The sequence below is a fragment of the Malaya genurostris genome, chromosome 2 (genome assembly GCF_030247185.1).
Source record: "Malaya genurostris strain Urasoe2022 chromosome 2, Malgen_1.1, whole genome shotgun sequence".
Taxonomy (NCBI): Eukaryota; Metazoa; Arthropoda; class Insecta; order Diptera; family Culicidae; genus Malaya; species Malaya genurostris.
The window spans coordinates 29,858,069-29,875,673 of NC_080571.1; the positions used below are offsets into that span (position 1 = coordinate 29,858,069).

Below are 17,605 nucleotides of genomic sequence, written 5' to 3' on the forward strand. Positions count from 1 at the left end.
AAGGTTCAATCGTAACGAGGCATTACATCCGTTACTTTTTTGTATATTTTGTGTGTTTCGAAGCGCTATATGTGTTACTATTTGTAAGTTATAGGTGTTGAAATACGTTACAAGTTTTGGAATCCCAATTTTAACATATCGAGAAAATCACTTAACTCTACTGGAAATGTCAAAACTATGAAACGATTAGAAATGATTCTACTTCGAAATGGAATACACTGATCAAAATTAGTACGATGACATATCTTATCGAAACGAAAACTTCTATCTAATTTTGAAGGAATATGAAATATTATTCAAGTGCTATTCAGTCCATGAAGGAATCATTAGTTCTGTTCTTGATATGAAAGTATTCAGTAAATTGCATGTTGTTTCATATGATTCAACGGTTTCAATATTTTAAATGTTACCGACAGTCACATACTCAGGGGGAAGCGGGAGGGGGGGGGGGGGGGGGTCGTTGATCTAGGAGCCTTAGCACCTACCGTAATAAGAAACAGAAACTAAAAAAAAAGTTTGAGAAATATAATGGAGCTGTTGATCTGTAGATTACAGGGATAGTTACAGGGTAGAGGCAAAAAAAAACAGTTGTGAATTTAAGAAAAAGATTCGCACATTGAACATATCTGATATGATTCTCGAACAGAAGATTTTTGGGAAATAATTTTCATAGTTGTATCTCAGCCCTTTGCAGAATACATGATGAATAAATTCGCCAATGAACAAAAACTGAACCTTTCTGAAAATGTTCAGTGTGCATAGGGTGGTTAATAAGTGGATCAATAATGGTGATGTATTTGAAATTTATTCGGCACTACATCATTATTGCGATGTTATTTAAAATAGCTGTAATGATAATACAAACAATAACAAAGCATGGCATGCAGCTGATTAGAAAATATTGCCATGCCATTCAGCTTGAATAACGTGCGCAGAAGTAACAGGAGCGCAGACAACCGCTATGATAAATCAAACGCGCCATTCAAACACTACGCCTATTGTGTGTTCGAGACTTGCTGACGATGTTGCGCTCGCATTATGACAACAAACAATCGCAGAATTCAGGCCGACTTTGGAAAAATATACTTATAGATCATGTTTATTTATGGCTAGCGCGCATTCAGAAAGCTGGATTCTGATTGATTTATAACAGTTGAGCTTTTATATTGCAGATATAGAGCTATAATCATTTTCTGTGTTCATAATAGGCTATTTTTCAGCCATTATTAGTGCTTACTGGTGCTTGAGAACTCCTTCTATTTATTTTTATGTTATGGAAAGTTAAGTTATTTTAGAATAACACTGCACCGACAGCTTATTTTTAACTGATTTTCAATATGTTGCTAGTCGTCAGTATAGCAAATCAATAAATTTGTCTTGGATAGAGAGACCGACTCGACTCAACTATGACTCTTAAACCCTTCCTAATCCACATAGTGGTGTGATTATGCCTTGCTTTTGCCATACAAATAGTATCATTGAAATATTTATAAGACTCTATCTTCGGTCATTAGTATTGTAAGCTTATCAAATAACCTTATCATTACTTTCAAATGAGTTTAAGTCTTTCGAAATCGATTCTTTCATTTCCGAGAAACTTCAGCGCGTTGAAAGATACTAAGATTTTTCGGTTACGTCACATATAACATTACGTCTCTCGAACCGGAAATGTTAGCCTTAACCCTTTCAAATTTAATCAACATTGTTAGCTTTCAAATTGCTTGAACAAAAAAATTTGTTGAGTCATTTTCGAGAAATTTCAGCCGATGCCAAATGGATGGTTAGTCGGTCACGTCACTTATATCATTATATTTCCTTAACCGGAAGTGACAACTATTGGATTTTCGAGCCTAATCGATTTCTCAATAGTTACTTTCAAACGAGTTTTAGCTTGTTAAAATCGGTTTAGCTATCTCTGAGAAAATTCAGTAGTAAAAAACAACGCATTTTGTCGGTTACGCCACTTATACCATTGTATCTCCGGAACCGAAAATAATAGCCATTTGATCTTCAATGGAAGCTTTAAAATGAGCCTGGATTTTTTGAATTCGGCTCAGCCATCTCTGAGAAAATTGATTGGTAAAAAACATTGGTTACGTTATCTCTACCATTATATCTTCAAAACTAGAGGTGGCATCAATTTTATCTTTGAACTTGAACAATGGTTTAATAGTTGCTTTCAAACGAGCCTCTAAGCTTGTTGAAATCGGTGCTGACATCTCCGAGAAAATTGAGCGGTGAAAAAACCTTTGAAATGTGCACTCACAATCATTTCGTCGAGCTGAGTCGAATGGTACAATAGCACTGTGGGTCTTTGAGGCTGTGTTCGAAAGTCATTTTTTTCAAAAATTCTGTTACCTTTCTTCCGAGAAAGGCGAATGCGGGTTTTTCATGACCCTCTTCGTAAATGGTGTTCTATAAAAATTCGTAGAAAATCAATTAGACATTTCATACACCGCAAAATGTGATTTTTTTTAATAAATATTAGAACAATTTTTAGAAAAACACAAATTAAACCTATCACTTTTTGTTTTTGCAATAATTTTTTTCAATTTTTTATAGTAGCAAACATTCTATGTTAATTTTATTAGTGTCTTTCATTCTGATTTTTTAGGAACTTTTGGTTAGTTAGGTCAGGTTTTCTTAGAATTGTTCCGTTCTTGCTTGAAATCACAATTCGGAAACTAATAATTGTTCAGAATTGGTGCCCAAGAAGACATTCTAAGAAATCAAACGGGCACGGGTGTTTTTTTGAAAAAATAAGCTCAAAGATTTATAGGAATATAAAAATCGAACCGAGAAAAATTAAAATTATACCCAATATTACCTTGATTCTAAAAAACCATCAATCAAACGTCAATTCGTTAGTAACATGTGATTAGATTTACCCCGGGTTGGCGGTTCAATGCATAGGACGCTGGTCTTACAAGCCAGTTGTCGTATGTTCGAGCCCCGACCTGGAAGGGTTCTTAGTGTCAGTAGGATCCATAGTACTAGCCATGCAATGATTCTGTACACTAAGAATCGGCTGCGAAGTCTGTTGAAACAGAAAGGCCAAATTCCACAAAAGGAATGTAATGCCAAGACTTTTTATGTGATTAGATATCGTGCGATAGGCCCTTTTGAAAGTTACAAAAATTATGCAAATTACTCGGTTATTTAACAAGGAGTTCAAACATATTGTGCTTTACTTCGCAGATTGTTCTTCCATCAACGAGATTCTATCGATTGTTGTCTGAATGAAAGTTGTAGAGCCGAACAATGAACGTTATAATTATTTTGTAAAATTCGCAAAATTCAAACGTACGATATGCCCTAGTCAAATGATAATACCGAAATGTTGGCTTTGAAATCTGGTTCAGAATAAATGTACTTCAAAAACAATATTAGGTGCGATTTTTCATTTTTTTGACGGATGACTACGTTTTTGTTTTGAATAGCTTATGCTAATTTTTAGCGAACTGCTAATTCCGATTTTATTCCTTAGGGAAACATTTATTAGTTCTGAAGGCCGGTTTGTAAAATTTCTCTATTGATGAATAGAGAGCAGTACTGCTTCCACAAAAGCAACGGTTTTGCTTAATGTTCATGAAAATAATCGTTACCCATTTTGTTAGAATAGCGTACACAACAAATAATCATAATAATCGTTTCACTGCCTTTTTGTGAACGCAAGTCCGCATTACAGTGCTATGCGACATAACGAAATTGCCTTTCGGTAAACCGCTCATTGCTTAGTGTGGGGAATTAACTCAATTTTAAACTTTTTTTATTTAAACAATACACAATACAAATACGGAACGATTATGGGTCCTAAACACAAAATAAGGCTAACTCCTGAATGATCAATTTTAAATATTCGCGTCGCTATGCATATTCATCCGTAAAGGTGGTGCTAAGGTTAATAAAAAGAAATACAAATCGGAATGTTTTTCAACTGATTATTTTATCGCAGATTTGAGAAGATCAATGGTAGAAAATGTCGAAAACCGTTATTTGGAATCAGTTTACTAGCCTTGGAAGTTGAACAATGTTGAGAGCATTTTCCTCGCATGCGACGAGTTAACTAAATATCGATTTAAGTATTTTCTATTTGGTAATTTGAAAGGGCAAATAATTTAATTTTGCTATAGATTAAGGGGTAGAGATAGAGGTCTTAAGAGTTACGTGATGGTCAAAACTCCACTGCCGATAAAGCGGCAGGCCCTACAAAGCAGAACAGAGTCGAAACCACATTAAATGGTGGGTGAAACTGGAGTGAAATAAATGCAGATGTGAAATATCCCGTCGCTGAATCCCGCATATACTTATTTAGGGCTAGAAAGACGAATGCAAGCGCACTTCGAGTACATGTTTGGCTTCACCCTCGTTCACCTAATTTGGCATCCTCGTACTTTTATCTGTGCTCTAAACGGTAATTTATCCCTGTGAAATTTATGTGAGTATCGTTTTGGAATACCAGTATAGCCGAAGTAAATTTGTATGAGCATCTACTAATCACAAATTTTATTTGAATACTCCATAATGACAGTTCCAGTAGAAAAGTTTAAGGTGTATGTTAAAAATGCCGGTAAAAGGCACACCGAGAATTAGGGACATAAGAAATCTTCAGTAACATTATTTTTCATATCTGAGGGCTTACACGCTATACAAAATTGAACAAAGCACGCTATGTGCTAGACCGGTGTGTTTTCTTCTTCTTCGGTACGTACCGATGCGTACCGGTTTTGCATCGTCATTTTATATGACGATTTGAAAGCTTTGACACTCATCGCCATATATATATATATATATATATATATATATATATATATATATATATATATATATATATATATATATATATATATATATATATATATATATATATATATATATATATATATATATATATATATATATATATATATATATATATATATATATATATATATATATATATAAAAGAAACCAGAAGTTGGGGATCTGGATGAAATTTCACGAATTTTGTTAAGACAAAGAATTTTAAGACAAGCAATTTTTTTGAATCATGAATTTTGAAAATCGGTTTAACGGTTGCTGAGAAATCGAAGTGAGTTCGGGTTTTGGAGCTTTTCTTCACTATTATCGGTGCGTTCGAAAGCGAAAACCGGGCACTAGTAGTCCCAATGTAGATTTATATATCGACTAACTGACAAGGTCTGCCAACGAGATGAAACTACCAGTAACTTTCATAAAAATTAATATAAGTTAAAACGTTCATCTAGTGCTAGACCCGATGGGATTCCATCCCTGGTGATACGAAATTGTTCTGATAGTTTGTTGGTTCCAGTTTACAAAAGTATCCAACTACCGTGGAATTGCTGCTTTGTGCGCTGTGTCGAAGTTGTTTGAAATTATAGTTCTGGAGTTTAGAACACATAGTTGCTTTGACTACATATCTGAGACTCAGCAAGGATTCGTGCCAAATACTTTCTTTATCATATCTTCTTTACAAGCACGACTACAAGTAGATTTTATGAACACCGATTTTTCTGCTGCGTTCGACAAAATCAATCATCACATAACGATCTCCAAGTTAAGTAGATTGAAATTTAACGGATCATTTTTGAATTGGCTTCGATCATATCTAACTGGTCGTGAAATGATAATGAAAACAGAAGACTTTACAATCTCACCATTTGTTGTTCCTCAAGGAAGTCACCTTGGACCGTTTATATTTTTATTGTATCTCAACTATCTAAATTTTTCGATCAAGTGTATGATATTATCTTTCACCGAATTCATACAAGAACAGTTGTATAATTTAACTAATTGGTGTAAGATCAACAAAATGTCACACCAATAAGTTAAATTATTACTACCAGTAACTTTTATAAGAAAATATAAGCACCTCGTTTCGTCATCACTTGTGAAAAACTACTGACATTTTAAATTTTTCACTTAACGCGCTGTAATGCCGGAATCGGAAGTCGGATCTAGATTAACTTTTCGGGGACTTTTTAAAGAATTTCTAAACCCGGAGCCCGTCGGAGAGCGAATCTGACAAATTTGCGTTAAACCGCTTCAATGCGTTGGATATCGTTTTGGTAATAAGGTGATATGATATGATATGATCGAAATCAATTCAAAAATGATCCGTTAGATCTCAGTCTACTTGACTTATCGTTATGTGATGATTGGTAACTTCAAACAACTTTGACACAGCGCACAAAGCAGGAATTCCACTTTTGTAAACTTGAACAGACAAACTATCAGAACAATTTCGTAACGCCACGAATGGAATCCCGTGCACTAGATGAAAGTTTTACCTTTTTTTTCATTGTTCCTTTCTTGCCCAACTTAAGATCGAAGAGCATAAAATCTAAGTGTTGTCCTCTGAAGAAAAACCAACCTAAACCTAAACCAGAATTTTGCATCTGAATTCTGAGCCTGTCCCAGATTTGATCCAGACCAGCAATCCAGAATTTTAGTTTTGAAGAAATTAATGATGGCAAAAATACTCAACAGTAGTAAACATTGGATAAATTACGTAAATCGGTTTTTTCAGAACCATTAAAACCCTTACAGGATTGTACGAAGTGTCTAAGTAAGAAAATCTTATTTTATCGTAAAATATGTTTGTCGTGAAAAAGTCGAGCTTCAGTATACTATAGATGTACCGTTACAATCAATAAAAGTCGCAAACTCCACACAATCTACTCAAACGAACGATTATCTATATTCGGAAGTATGAATAAAAGCATGTTAGTTTTATTCGACCGCACGTCCACCAGTTATGTCTGTGACATTATCCACCCGCCTTTTTTATCTATCCGCCCAAATTCGTCTCAACTTTCAACTGCGTTGGATAAGATACAAGTGCAAACTGTGGTTCAAACATTGGTTAAGTTGTAAAGCCAATAGAGCTGACAAAAAGAGAATATTACCAACTGGACAGAGAACGGTGCGCTGTTCCATCGCTCTATGAAGTATTTTCTCGCATCTTCTAGGTAGCTCGATGGTATTGCATTTCCATGGATAGGAGTAACGAGTCCATTCATCCATCATTTGCACCGATGATAGTTTTTGGGAAAATTATGTCATCTGAATTACAGATTGAATAAACATCAATGTTCGATCTATAGATTCAACCAGCTTAACATCTTCCGGGCGATGTGATTGTGCACCCACTAAACCGGATGCTAGTTTAATTAATTTGTTGTCCACTTTACATAATCTGGTCTCGAATCGGCATATGTTAAGCATCGACCTGATGGAAATCGCGCAGTCAACCGAACTAATTTAATATCTAATATATTTGATTTGAACGATGACTGAAAACCTGCGGCAATCGGCAACCCGTAGTGATAATGACAAATGAGTGATTTGATTTTAATTTGCTGGTCACTGAAATCGTATTACAGGATCCATTGGAAAGTTTGAATAAATTAATAATTTTTTAAATCTGAATTATTATAACAATAAGTTCTTTAGGAGCTCAATACTATCAGTCAAAGTTCACTATTTCTACATCCATTTAGCATATTCATCTCCGTGATTACAATCCATGCCGGTTCAGAGGTCACATTAAACCAGGCATCAGTCGTTACTGTGACAGTCACAGAACCCACCCCCAAAACAACCAACCAACCAAACTGTGACCGGTGGTAGAGATCGGACTAGGATCAAAATTCAACGAACCAAAATGGAAGCTGCGAGCAAACGGCACTCGCTACAAATTAGTTTATTCAAAATTAATCACGCTGTCGGTCGATTGAATGACTGGGCAAACTACGAATCCGACAGACAGGAGGCTCGTTCGCGAATTAACAGGCACAGGCGGTTGGGCGAAACGAACGAAACGGTCAAAACGAGCAGCACCCACATGGCGACATATGACCGAGGAGGTCATCCTCGGTGCCAGAAACAGCATGCGGGTGGGTATCTCGCTGTCTCCCCCCTGTCCGGAGGCAGTCTGTGATAATTAATTAATTGGGTGGAACCAATCTGGAATACACACACTGTCACATACATGTCGGAAAACCATCCGATTGAAGGGAAGCCCGGTCCAGTCGCGTCAGCTGATGACGATATGGTCTGGTGTCCTGATGTGGGTTTCGGATTCCAACGGTTTGCAGTCGTGTCTGTCGCCAGCATTGCCATTTGCTCGAATGGGCAGACCGTAATCCATAGCGTATAATTTATTTAACACTCTTAAATTGAAATCCAACTACGCATGCATAATTTAGGTTTTCATTGGCTCTTGGGATTTGTCTGTTCGGGATGCGAGTAGTCACTGGACACGTTTACTGACTCATCTTTCAACAGTGTCTAGAGATTCTAGAGCAAAAATGAAACTCTCCATTAAAGTTAAATTTCATATTTCAAACTTTTGAATTCTTTGGGATCTCTTCGGGATTCACAGTCTCTTTGAAACATTTTTTACCTCTGACACGAATTTGGGCCCATTTTTTATATAAATTCAGTCAGATTGGTTTAGGTACACAGTTCGAAAAAATCGTGTGATTTTACATCTTATACGATGCACATAAATGGAGCGTCGTATTTCACATAAATTTATGTTCAAGAATGTTTATGTAAAATTGTGTGATTTGAAAACTACATATCTTAAACTCGAATGAAATAAAAAACAAAAGATCAATAGCCACAGCGGGACTTGAACCGAGAAACGTTAGATCACAAAGCACATCGTTTAATCGCCTGAACCACAGAAGCACATATCTGCTGGCTGAATAATTGATACATATATCCATACAGCGGTAATTGGTAACCGAGTGCAAATTACACTCGGAACGTAGAAAATTCTGTGTGCGTGGAATATTGCGTCATTTGAAAAATCAAGTAGTTACACACTTTAAAAAAAAACCTGTGATTTTACATCTTATTAGATGCACATAAATGGAGCGTTGCAGCTCACTCAAATTTATGTGGAAGAACATATTGTATCTAAAATAGTACGTCTGTTAGTCGACTGAGCCACAGAAGCATGCATCTGCTTGGCTGGTAAAAGGTGCTGATACCGAAGAAGAAGAAAACGCACCGGTCTAGCACACAGCGTGCCTTGTTCAATTTTGTATAGCGTGTAAGCCCTCAGATATCAAAAATAATGTTACTTATGTCCCTAATTCTCGGTGTGCCTTTTACCGACATTTTTAACATACACTTTAAACTTTTCTACTGGAACTGTCATTATGGAGTATTCAAATAAAATTTGTGCTCATACTAATTTACTTCGGCTATACTGGTATATATTCGGAGGAAGTCAAATTAGGTGAACGAGGGTGAAGCCAAACACGTACTCGAAGTGCGCTTGCGTTCATCTTTCTAGCCCTAAATAAGTATATGCGGGATTCAGCGACGGGATATTTCACATCTGCATTTATTCTACCCAAGTTTCATCTTCCATTTTATGTGGTTTTGACTCTGTTCTGCTTTGTAGGGCCCGCCGTTTTATCGGCAGTGGAGTTTTAACCATCACGTAACTCTTAAGACCTCTATCTCATGGTGTAACCTACAGGATCAACAGTTCCATAATATTTCTCAAACTTCTTTTATAGTTTCTGTTTCTTATTACGGGAGGGGCCAGAGCTCCTCGTTCACCCCTCCCCCCTCTCCCCTCTGAGTACGTGGCTGTTTCAATTTACTGAATACTCTCATATCAAGAACAGAACTAATGATTCCTTCATGGACTGAATAGCTGAACATTATTTCAGATTCCTTCAAAATTAGATACAAGTTTTCGTTTCGATAAGATATGTCACCGTACTAATTTTTATCAGTGTATTCCATGACATTGTAGGATTATTTCTAAGCATTTCATAATTTTTACATTTCCAGTAGATTTTACAATTAGGTGATTCTTCGATATGTTAAAATTGGGATGCCGAAGCTTGTAACGCATTTTAACACCTATAACTTACAAAAAGTAACACATATATCGCTTCGGAACACACGAAAGTTACAAAAGAGTCACGGATGTAACGTCTCGTAACAATTGTACCTTTACAACGTTTTGTACAACGTTTTGTAATACGCTTCGTAACTCATATAATTCAGGAAAAAGTAACGCATGCAACGCTTCGTAACACCTATGATTCACAAAAAAGTAATGCTTCGTAACGCCTATAATCTATGAAAAAGTAACGCATGTGACGCTTCGGAGCGCTTATAACTTACAACGCTTTGTAATACCTGAACCTTACAAAAAAGTAACACATTCGTAACCTACAAAAAATGTAACGCTTCGTAACACCTATGATTCACAAAAAAGTAACGCATGTAACACTTCGTTACGCCTATGACTGGCAAAAATGTAACGCATGTAACGCTTTGTAATGCCTGTTCGAGCCAACGGGACTCGTAACGCCGGGTCGAAGGGTTTCTTAATTCGCGAAAGCGACTAGCCGGAGGCTAGTGACGGACACAATCGAAAAGATTACTTCTTGACGAGATTACGGAATGCCAATTAGGCGGGACCGCAAAGCGAGGGTAATAAACTTGGGTGCTATGCGATCTTCAATTTTTATTGTGCACACTTCTAGTGATCAACTTGTACTGTCGGCTGTGTCGTTTTAATTTACTCATCAAGCCGAATTCTATTCTGCTGTTTTAACAATAGTTATCTTCTATCTCTCTTATAATTGTTTGATCTCACAAATCACGGAGTGTCATTGTATGGTATATAAGCAATAGTTCATAGACAATTGTACATAAAATTATAGGCTAAGCAAATTTAGATTTTTATAACTCTTAAAATTGAAAATTATTTTAAATGCATATTAAATTTCACATCATTTTATCAAAATATTCTACAATGCCTATGGTTTACAAAAAACATACACTTCGTAACGCCTATAATTTACAAAAAAGTAACGCATGTAACGCTTCGTAACGCCTATAACTTTACATGGTAACACATGTAACGCTTTGTAACGCCTACAACTTACAAAAAAGCAACGCTTCGTAACACCTATAACCTACAAAAAAGTAACGCATGTAACGCTTCGTATCGAATATAATTCACAAAAAAGAAACGGATGTAACGCTTTGTAATGCCTATGATACACAAAAAAGTTACACTTCGTAACGCCTATAACTTACAAAAATGTAACACATGCAACGCTTCGTAACGCATATGATTCACAAAAAAGTAACGCATGTAACGCACGTAACGCCCTGTAATGCCTATATCTTACAAAAAAGTAACGCTTCGTAACGCCTATATATTACAAAAAAGTAACGCATCGTAACGCCTATGATTCACAAAAAAGTAATGCGTGTAACGCTTTGTAATGCCTATAACTTACAAAAAAATAACATTTCGTAACGCTTATGATTCACAAAAAAGTAACGCATATAACTCTGCGTAACAACTACAACTTACAAAAAAGTAACGCTTAGTAACGCCTATGATTCACAAAAAGTAACTCATGTAACGCTTCGTAACGCCTATAGCTTAAAAAAGTAACACATGTAACGCTTTGTAACGCCTATAACTTACAAAAAAATAACGCTTTGTGACGCATATGATTCACAAAAAAGTAAACACTTTGTAATGCCTATGATTAAAAATAAAGTTACACTTCGTAACGCCTATAACTTACAATAATGTAACACATGTAACGCTTTGTAACGCATATGATTCACAAAAAAGTAATGCATGTAACGCATGTAACGCTTCGTAACGCCTATAGCTTAAAAAAGTAACACATGTAACGATTTGGAACGCCTATAAGTTACAAAAATGGAACGCATGTAACGCTGCGTAACGTCTACAACTTACAAAAAAAGTAACGCTTCGTAACGCTTATGATTCACTAAAAAAGTAACGCATGTAACGCTTCGTAATTTACAAAAAAGTTACACTTCGTAACGCCTAAAACTTACAAAAAAGTAACGCATGTAACGCTTCGTAAGGCCTATAATTTACAAAAAAGTGACGCATGTAACGCTTCGGAGTGCTTAAAATTTACAACAAAGTAACGCTTCGTAACACCTACGATTCACAAAAAAGTAACGCATGTACCGCTTCGTTACACCTATAATTTACAAAAAAGTAACGCATGTAACGCTCCGTAACGCTTACACTTCACAAAAAAGTAACGCATGTAACGCTTCGTAACACCTATAACTTACAAAAGAGCGACTAAACTACTATTTTATGTATTATTATTATTATTGTCATTTATTTTACCCCGGTTTCATCCTTCATTTTATGTGGTTTTGACTCTGATCTGCTTCGTAGGGCCTGTCGCTGCCATCACGTAACTCTCGAAACCTCTATCACACGGTGTAATCTACAGAATCAACAGCTCCTTAATATTGCTCAAACTTCTTTTTTCGTCCCTGTTTCTTATTTTTTCAATAAATGAAATTATTCTCGGTATCTGTTCGCTGGTTGGGTACAATAAAATCTCACATATCTTTACCGAGCGAATAACAGGAAAATATTCTGATTGATGATATTGTACGACTTGTTGGTGCTTTTGCTGGTGATCACAGTCATCATGAAAAGAGCACATTCGGATTTTCTATCGAGATGTTTCTTTGAATAAATTATAGAAAACGACACTCGAACCTGCAATGGTCCTTCAATTCGTAGAACTGCTCTGCTAATTGAGCCACCTCGGAAGATGTTCGACTCAGCTTCCGAATAGAAATGTGGCGGTCTAGTTAAATGTTCTAGTTTCACTAGCTGTGTGGTATTTTTCGCTTTATTAATATTTCACTCCATTAATATTTCAGTGATAAATCAAACTGTTCAACTGCCCTGACCCTCTTCTGTCTGCATTAATAGTCGTTAAAACGAAAGCAACAGCAAACCACAACTGCCTTCTAAAGTTAAAGACGCGTTAGAGTCGCTTCGTCCCCAGGATTTGATTGCATGAAATCCATTCAATTAAGTAAATCTCCTTTCGCATTCCCTAGAATTAAAGCATTTCGTTGCCATCGCGGAAGGCCTATGGGGAAGCAGTTCAATTGCGACTCCTCGGCCGAACGGCGGAGGGATTTGCATATCGTGCCACTTGCCGAGGAATGATTTATGGGACTGTCTGCGAGGAATTAATCCCAATTACTTATTCATTCATTAGTTAGACGACGATTAGAATTGCACTGGTACTGAATTCGATCTGTTTTTTTTCTTTCTTCCACAGCACCCCCGCCTACGATCATGCTCCCAATCCGGACAAACAGTGGATTCTGCGGGTGACGCAACCGATGGCCCCGATCCATCGTAAATTCACGGATCTGCTGATGACCAAACGTCTTCAAACGTTACAATCGGTGGATGTGGCCGTGGAACGTGTCTACCAGGAACTGAAGAATCTGGGCGAACTGGACAACACCTACATCATCTACACGTCCGATCACGGTTATCACCTCGGTCAGTTTGGTCTGATCAAGGGCAAAAGCTTCCCGTTCGAGTTTGACGTTCGTGTTCCGTTCCTGATGCGAGGTCCCGGCATCGAACCGGCCAGTGTGTTAGTAAAATTCATTTTTGTTCGTGCTTTCATCTTTTGTTAATTTTAATCCTATTTTATTCAATTTTAGGGTTGATGAAATTGTGCTGAACGTGGATCTGGCACCGACTTTCCTGGACATTGGAGGTGTGGCTCCACCGCCGCACATGGACGGTCGCAGTTTTCTGCCGCTGATATTGAACCGTCACCGGAATGCCGTCGATAAATGGCCCGATACGTTCCTCATTGAAAGTTCCGGCCGACGAGAATCGCCCGAGCAGATGCAGGAGCAACGGATGAAAGCCGCTGCCGCAAGGTACAGTGCTCGGTTGAATGCGGGAACCAACGGAACGGCGGGAACGCTGTCGGAACGGGAAAAAATCGCACCACTGGAAACGGTAACCGAAGCCGAAAAGCGGGAGGACGTGACACTGGATTTCGGTTCGCACGAACACGACGATGATGACGAGGATCATGATACGGATCAAGAGGGTAAGGGTTTAATTTAGCATTTGCTGTCAATGATTATTGACGTACATTTATGTTTTTTTTTATTAGATGACGATCATCATGGTGATGATTTGAACTCGGAACATGCTGAGGCACGGCAGGACCATGAAGACTATGTCATCGATCACCAGGAGGCACAACACTTTGGAATGAGCGAAGGTACGAAGATGACGCGACATTTGGACAGCATCAATCAGATGCGAAAACACGTTTGGGATTGATAATTGTGTGTTCTAAAAAGAAAATTTGAAAATTCTGGAAAATAACAAGTCAAGAACACAGGAAGACAGAAATAAATAAGAATGCCGGAATTCAGGAAAAGCGTGACGACAGGAGTGAAGAAAGGCAGAGGGATAGTGGCACAAGAGTTTAGAAAACCAGGAGGGTTAGAGGACTGGAAATTTGAAAGACAAGAAGACATAGATAAATAAGGCAGGAAAATATGAAGATAATAAAACAGAAAGATAAGATTTCGATCGTCAAACCGTAACAAGTTTATAACAAAAAGCTGTCCTCATTGCAAGTGCTGATATAGGTTTGATTTCGTTAGTAGTTAAAATAACAACATTTTCTATCAAGCATCAAAACGAGAAATAGTTCGGATATGATATAGTGATCGGGAAGGCATAAAATTCGGGAAAAGGAGTGTATCGATAAGTAGTTAGCATCATCTTACTCTGAAATGGCTCAATTTTTTGCAGCGTGTTTTGCGGTAACATGTTTGTTTACATGTCAATAACAGCTGCACAATCGATTGGTTTCGGTACGCTTGGTGCTCAGAGAGTGGTGTCACGTACAACGGAATTGCAAAACGGGTGAAAGTGCACCAAACCAGTGTCAAAAATATTATCGAGAAGTTCGGTAAGACCCTTTCCATGAAGGATTTACCCCGATCCGGTAGGAAAACGGGCCCCAGCCAGCCCGGCCGGGACTTAAAAGTGGTTGAGTACATCGGGAAAAACCCATCGGCGTCGACGCGGAATCTGGCCAAGCAGTTCAACACCAGCATCGGGATGATTCAACGGATCAAAGTTCGGAGCTCCCTGAAAACGTACATGAAACAGAAGGTGCCGAAAAAGTCCCTGGTACAGCAAGTTCAGGCGAAAACAAGAGCGCGAAAACTGTATAACCGGATTCTACAGAATAAAGACGGATGCATCCTGATTGACGACGAAACCCACGCCAAGGAAGACTCTCGAGCGCTGCCCGGACCGCAATATTATACGAAATCGGTGTACCAGGACCTGGACGACGCTGACACCACGGTGGCGATGGAAAAGTTTGGGCAGAAGGTGTTGGTCTGGCAAGCAATTTGTACCTGTGGTTTGCGGTCGTCGATTTTCTTCACGAAGGGCACAATTAACGCCAAGGTGTACGAGGAAGAATGTTTGAAGAAGAGAATGCTGCCACTGTACAAAAAGCATAAGGCTCCTCCTCTCTTCTGGCCGGATTTGGCTTCAGCCCACTACGCCAACTCCGTTCTACAGTGGTTGTCAAAAAATAATGTACAATTCGTGGAAAAGGACATCAACCCACCGAACTGCCCGAATCTTCGGCCAATTGAAAGGTATTGGGCAATTGTCAAGTGGCACTTTCGGAAGGAAAGTCACAAAAGTAACTGTGCAGAATTTAATGAAGAATGTCAAGTTCAAAGTGCGAGCGTTTCACAGAAACTAGGATTTTCTTCAATATAATCAGTGAAATGCATAAAAATGTATCGAAAACAGATGTCAAAATATGTTTTTTTTTCGCTTTTTTATTCAATAATCAATGTTGTTAACTACTTTTCGATACACTCCTTATTGTAACTCGGAACGATCGAAAAAAGGAAAGGTATGAAAGCCAAAAAGAATAAAGACATGAAACTAAGAATACCAGAAGACATGAAATCAGAAGGCTAGGAAGGCAAGAAGATAGGCAGTAATGCAAGAAGTCAGGAAGGTAGCAATGAAAGAACAAAGGATGGTAGAAAGATAGGCAGACAGAAAGACAAGAGTTCAGGAAGTCAGGAAAGAATTATACCGAGATGACAAGAAGATTGGAAAGTAGGTTGACGGACAAATAGACTAACAGGTGAGTAGGCAGCTGGCAAAACAAAAAGGTAACTGGAAAGTTAGAAAATGATAAGGTAGGGTGACAAAAAGATAAAAAAGCAAGAAGTTAAGGAGGTAGAAGTTTTTTGAATGGCGAGAATGAAATTAATAAAAACAGGAATACAGAAAGATAGGAGGTCAGGAAGATTGGAAGACTGTAAAGTAGGAAGGTAGGAAAATCGAGAAGACAGAAGGTAGAAAACTAAGGAGACAAGAATGCAGGGAGACAGGAAGCCACGAGAAGAAGTTGCAAGAACTGAAAAGTACGAAAACCAAAAGGCAGGATGACGATAAAATATATGAAGGTACGAAGCCTAGAACTTAGAAAAACTGGTAGAAGGAAAATGGTAGGTAGGTAAGAAAGAAAGCAAACAAGACGGCTGAAAGGAGACAAGCCAAGCAAACAGAAAGACATAAACTAAGCCAGGTGATCGGAAAGCAGGTAGACTAGAAGACAACCAGTTCGAAGCAATTGGCAGGAAACCAGTAAATTATGGAGAGTAGAATTCAGATATCCAGAAGAACGGTAAGAAGTCTAGAGGAGAGTTAGACAAGACGTCAGCAAAGGCAGCACATTGAAAGGCCAGATGATAGAAAGGTAGAAAGTCAGCAAGATAGGATGCTATGGAAACACGAAGACAGAATTGCAAAATGGCAGAAATGGTAGGAAGATAACAAGATAGAAAATCTAGATACCAAGATAAAAAGTCTAGATATCAAGAATAAAAGTCAGGGAAAGTTGAAAAGAAAAGTAATAAATTTAGAGTGAAAAGTAAGGCAGCGAGAAGGAAAAATATTAAAGAGAACTTGAAAAGTAAAATAAATGAACTGCATAAATAACAAAAGTGGATAAAGAAAATATGTAAGTTTACAGGACAAGTAAAAAACATTAAAAAAATGCTTCAAAAGAGACGTGATAAATAGGAAGAGAAAAGTGAAAGGGAGAGTAAGAAAGGGAATAAGGAAAGTAAAACAGTGAATAAAAAAGTGGCAACGGATGGGAGAAACATGAAAGCAAATAAGGAAAATCAGAAAATCACAATAAGAAATAAGGAAAACAAAAAAGTGCATCGTAAACGTGAAAATGAAAAGGAGGCAAACGATAAAAATACAATTAAATAAAAATGATAATCGCAGCTGGTAAGACACGTAAGAACGACAATGATCACATTCATCCAACACCTCATGGTCGAACCCATTCTGCGTTTTTCTCCAATGCGAAAAAAACAACAGTTGTCTCTCGTGCGAAGCGAACGGCGCACAAAACTAAATCACAAAATGTCCAGGAAGCCGAAACGGTAAGAAGGTAGCAAGGCAGAAAATGGAAAAACAGAATAACACTAAAGCAGACAGGTTGGAGGACAAGAAGGAAACAGGAAGACTAGTAATAAAAACTTTCTATGGGATCTTAAGACCTTTCATTTGAATTTAAATTTGTAATAATCGGTTCAGCCATCTCTGAGAAAATTTAGAGACAATGTTTGTCACATATATACACACACATACACACAGGCAGACATTTTGTGATCTCGACGAACTGAGTCGAATGGTATATGACAC

At 37.6% G+C, this 17,605-nt stretch overlaps 1 protein-coding gene across 7 annotated transcripts in view; it reads left to right on the top strand.

The window, feature by feature from the left end:
- LOC131427084 (extracellular sulfatase SULF-1 homolog) overlaps positions 1–17,605 on the top strand; it is a 159,030-nt gene that overhangs the window by 122,665 nt on the left and 18,760 nt on the right. For all 7 annotated transcript variants that reach the window (XM_058590002.1, XM_058590003.1, XM_058589999.1 and 4 more), the window contains 3 exons: positions 13,137–13,463; positions 13,534–13,934; positions 14,001–14,111. In XM_058590002.1, coding sequence (XP_058445985.1) covers positions 13,137–13,463; positions 13,534–13,934; positions 14,001–14,111 — 839 coding nt within the window. The remainder of the gene's footprint in view (positions 1–13,136; positions 13,464–13,533; positions 13,935–14,000; positions 14,112–17,605) is intronic.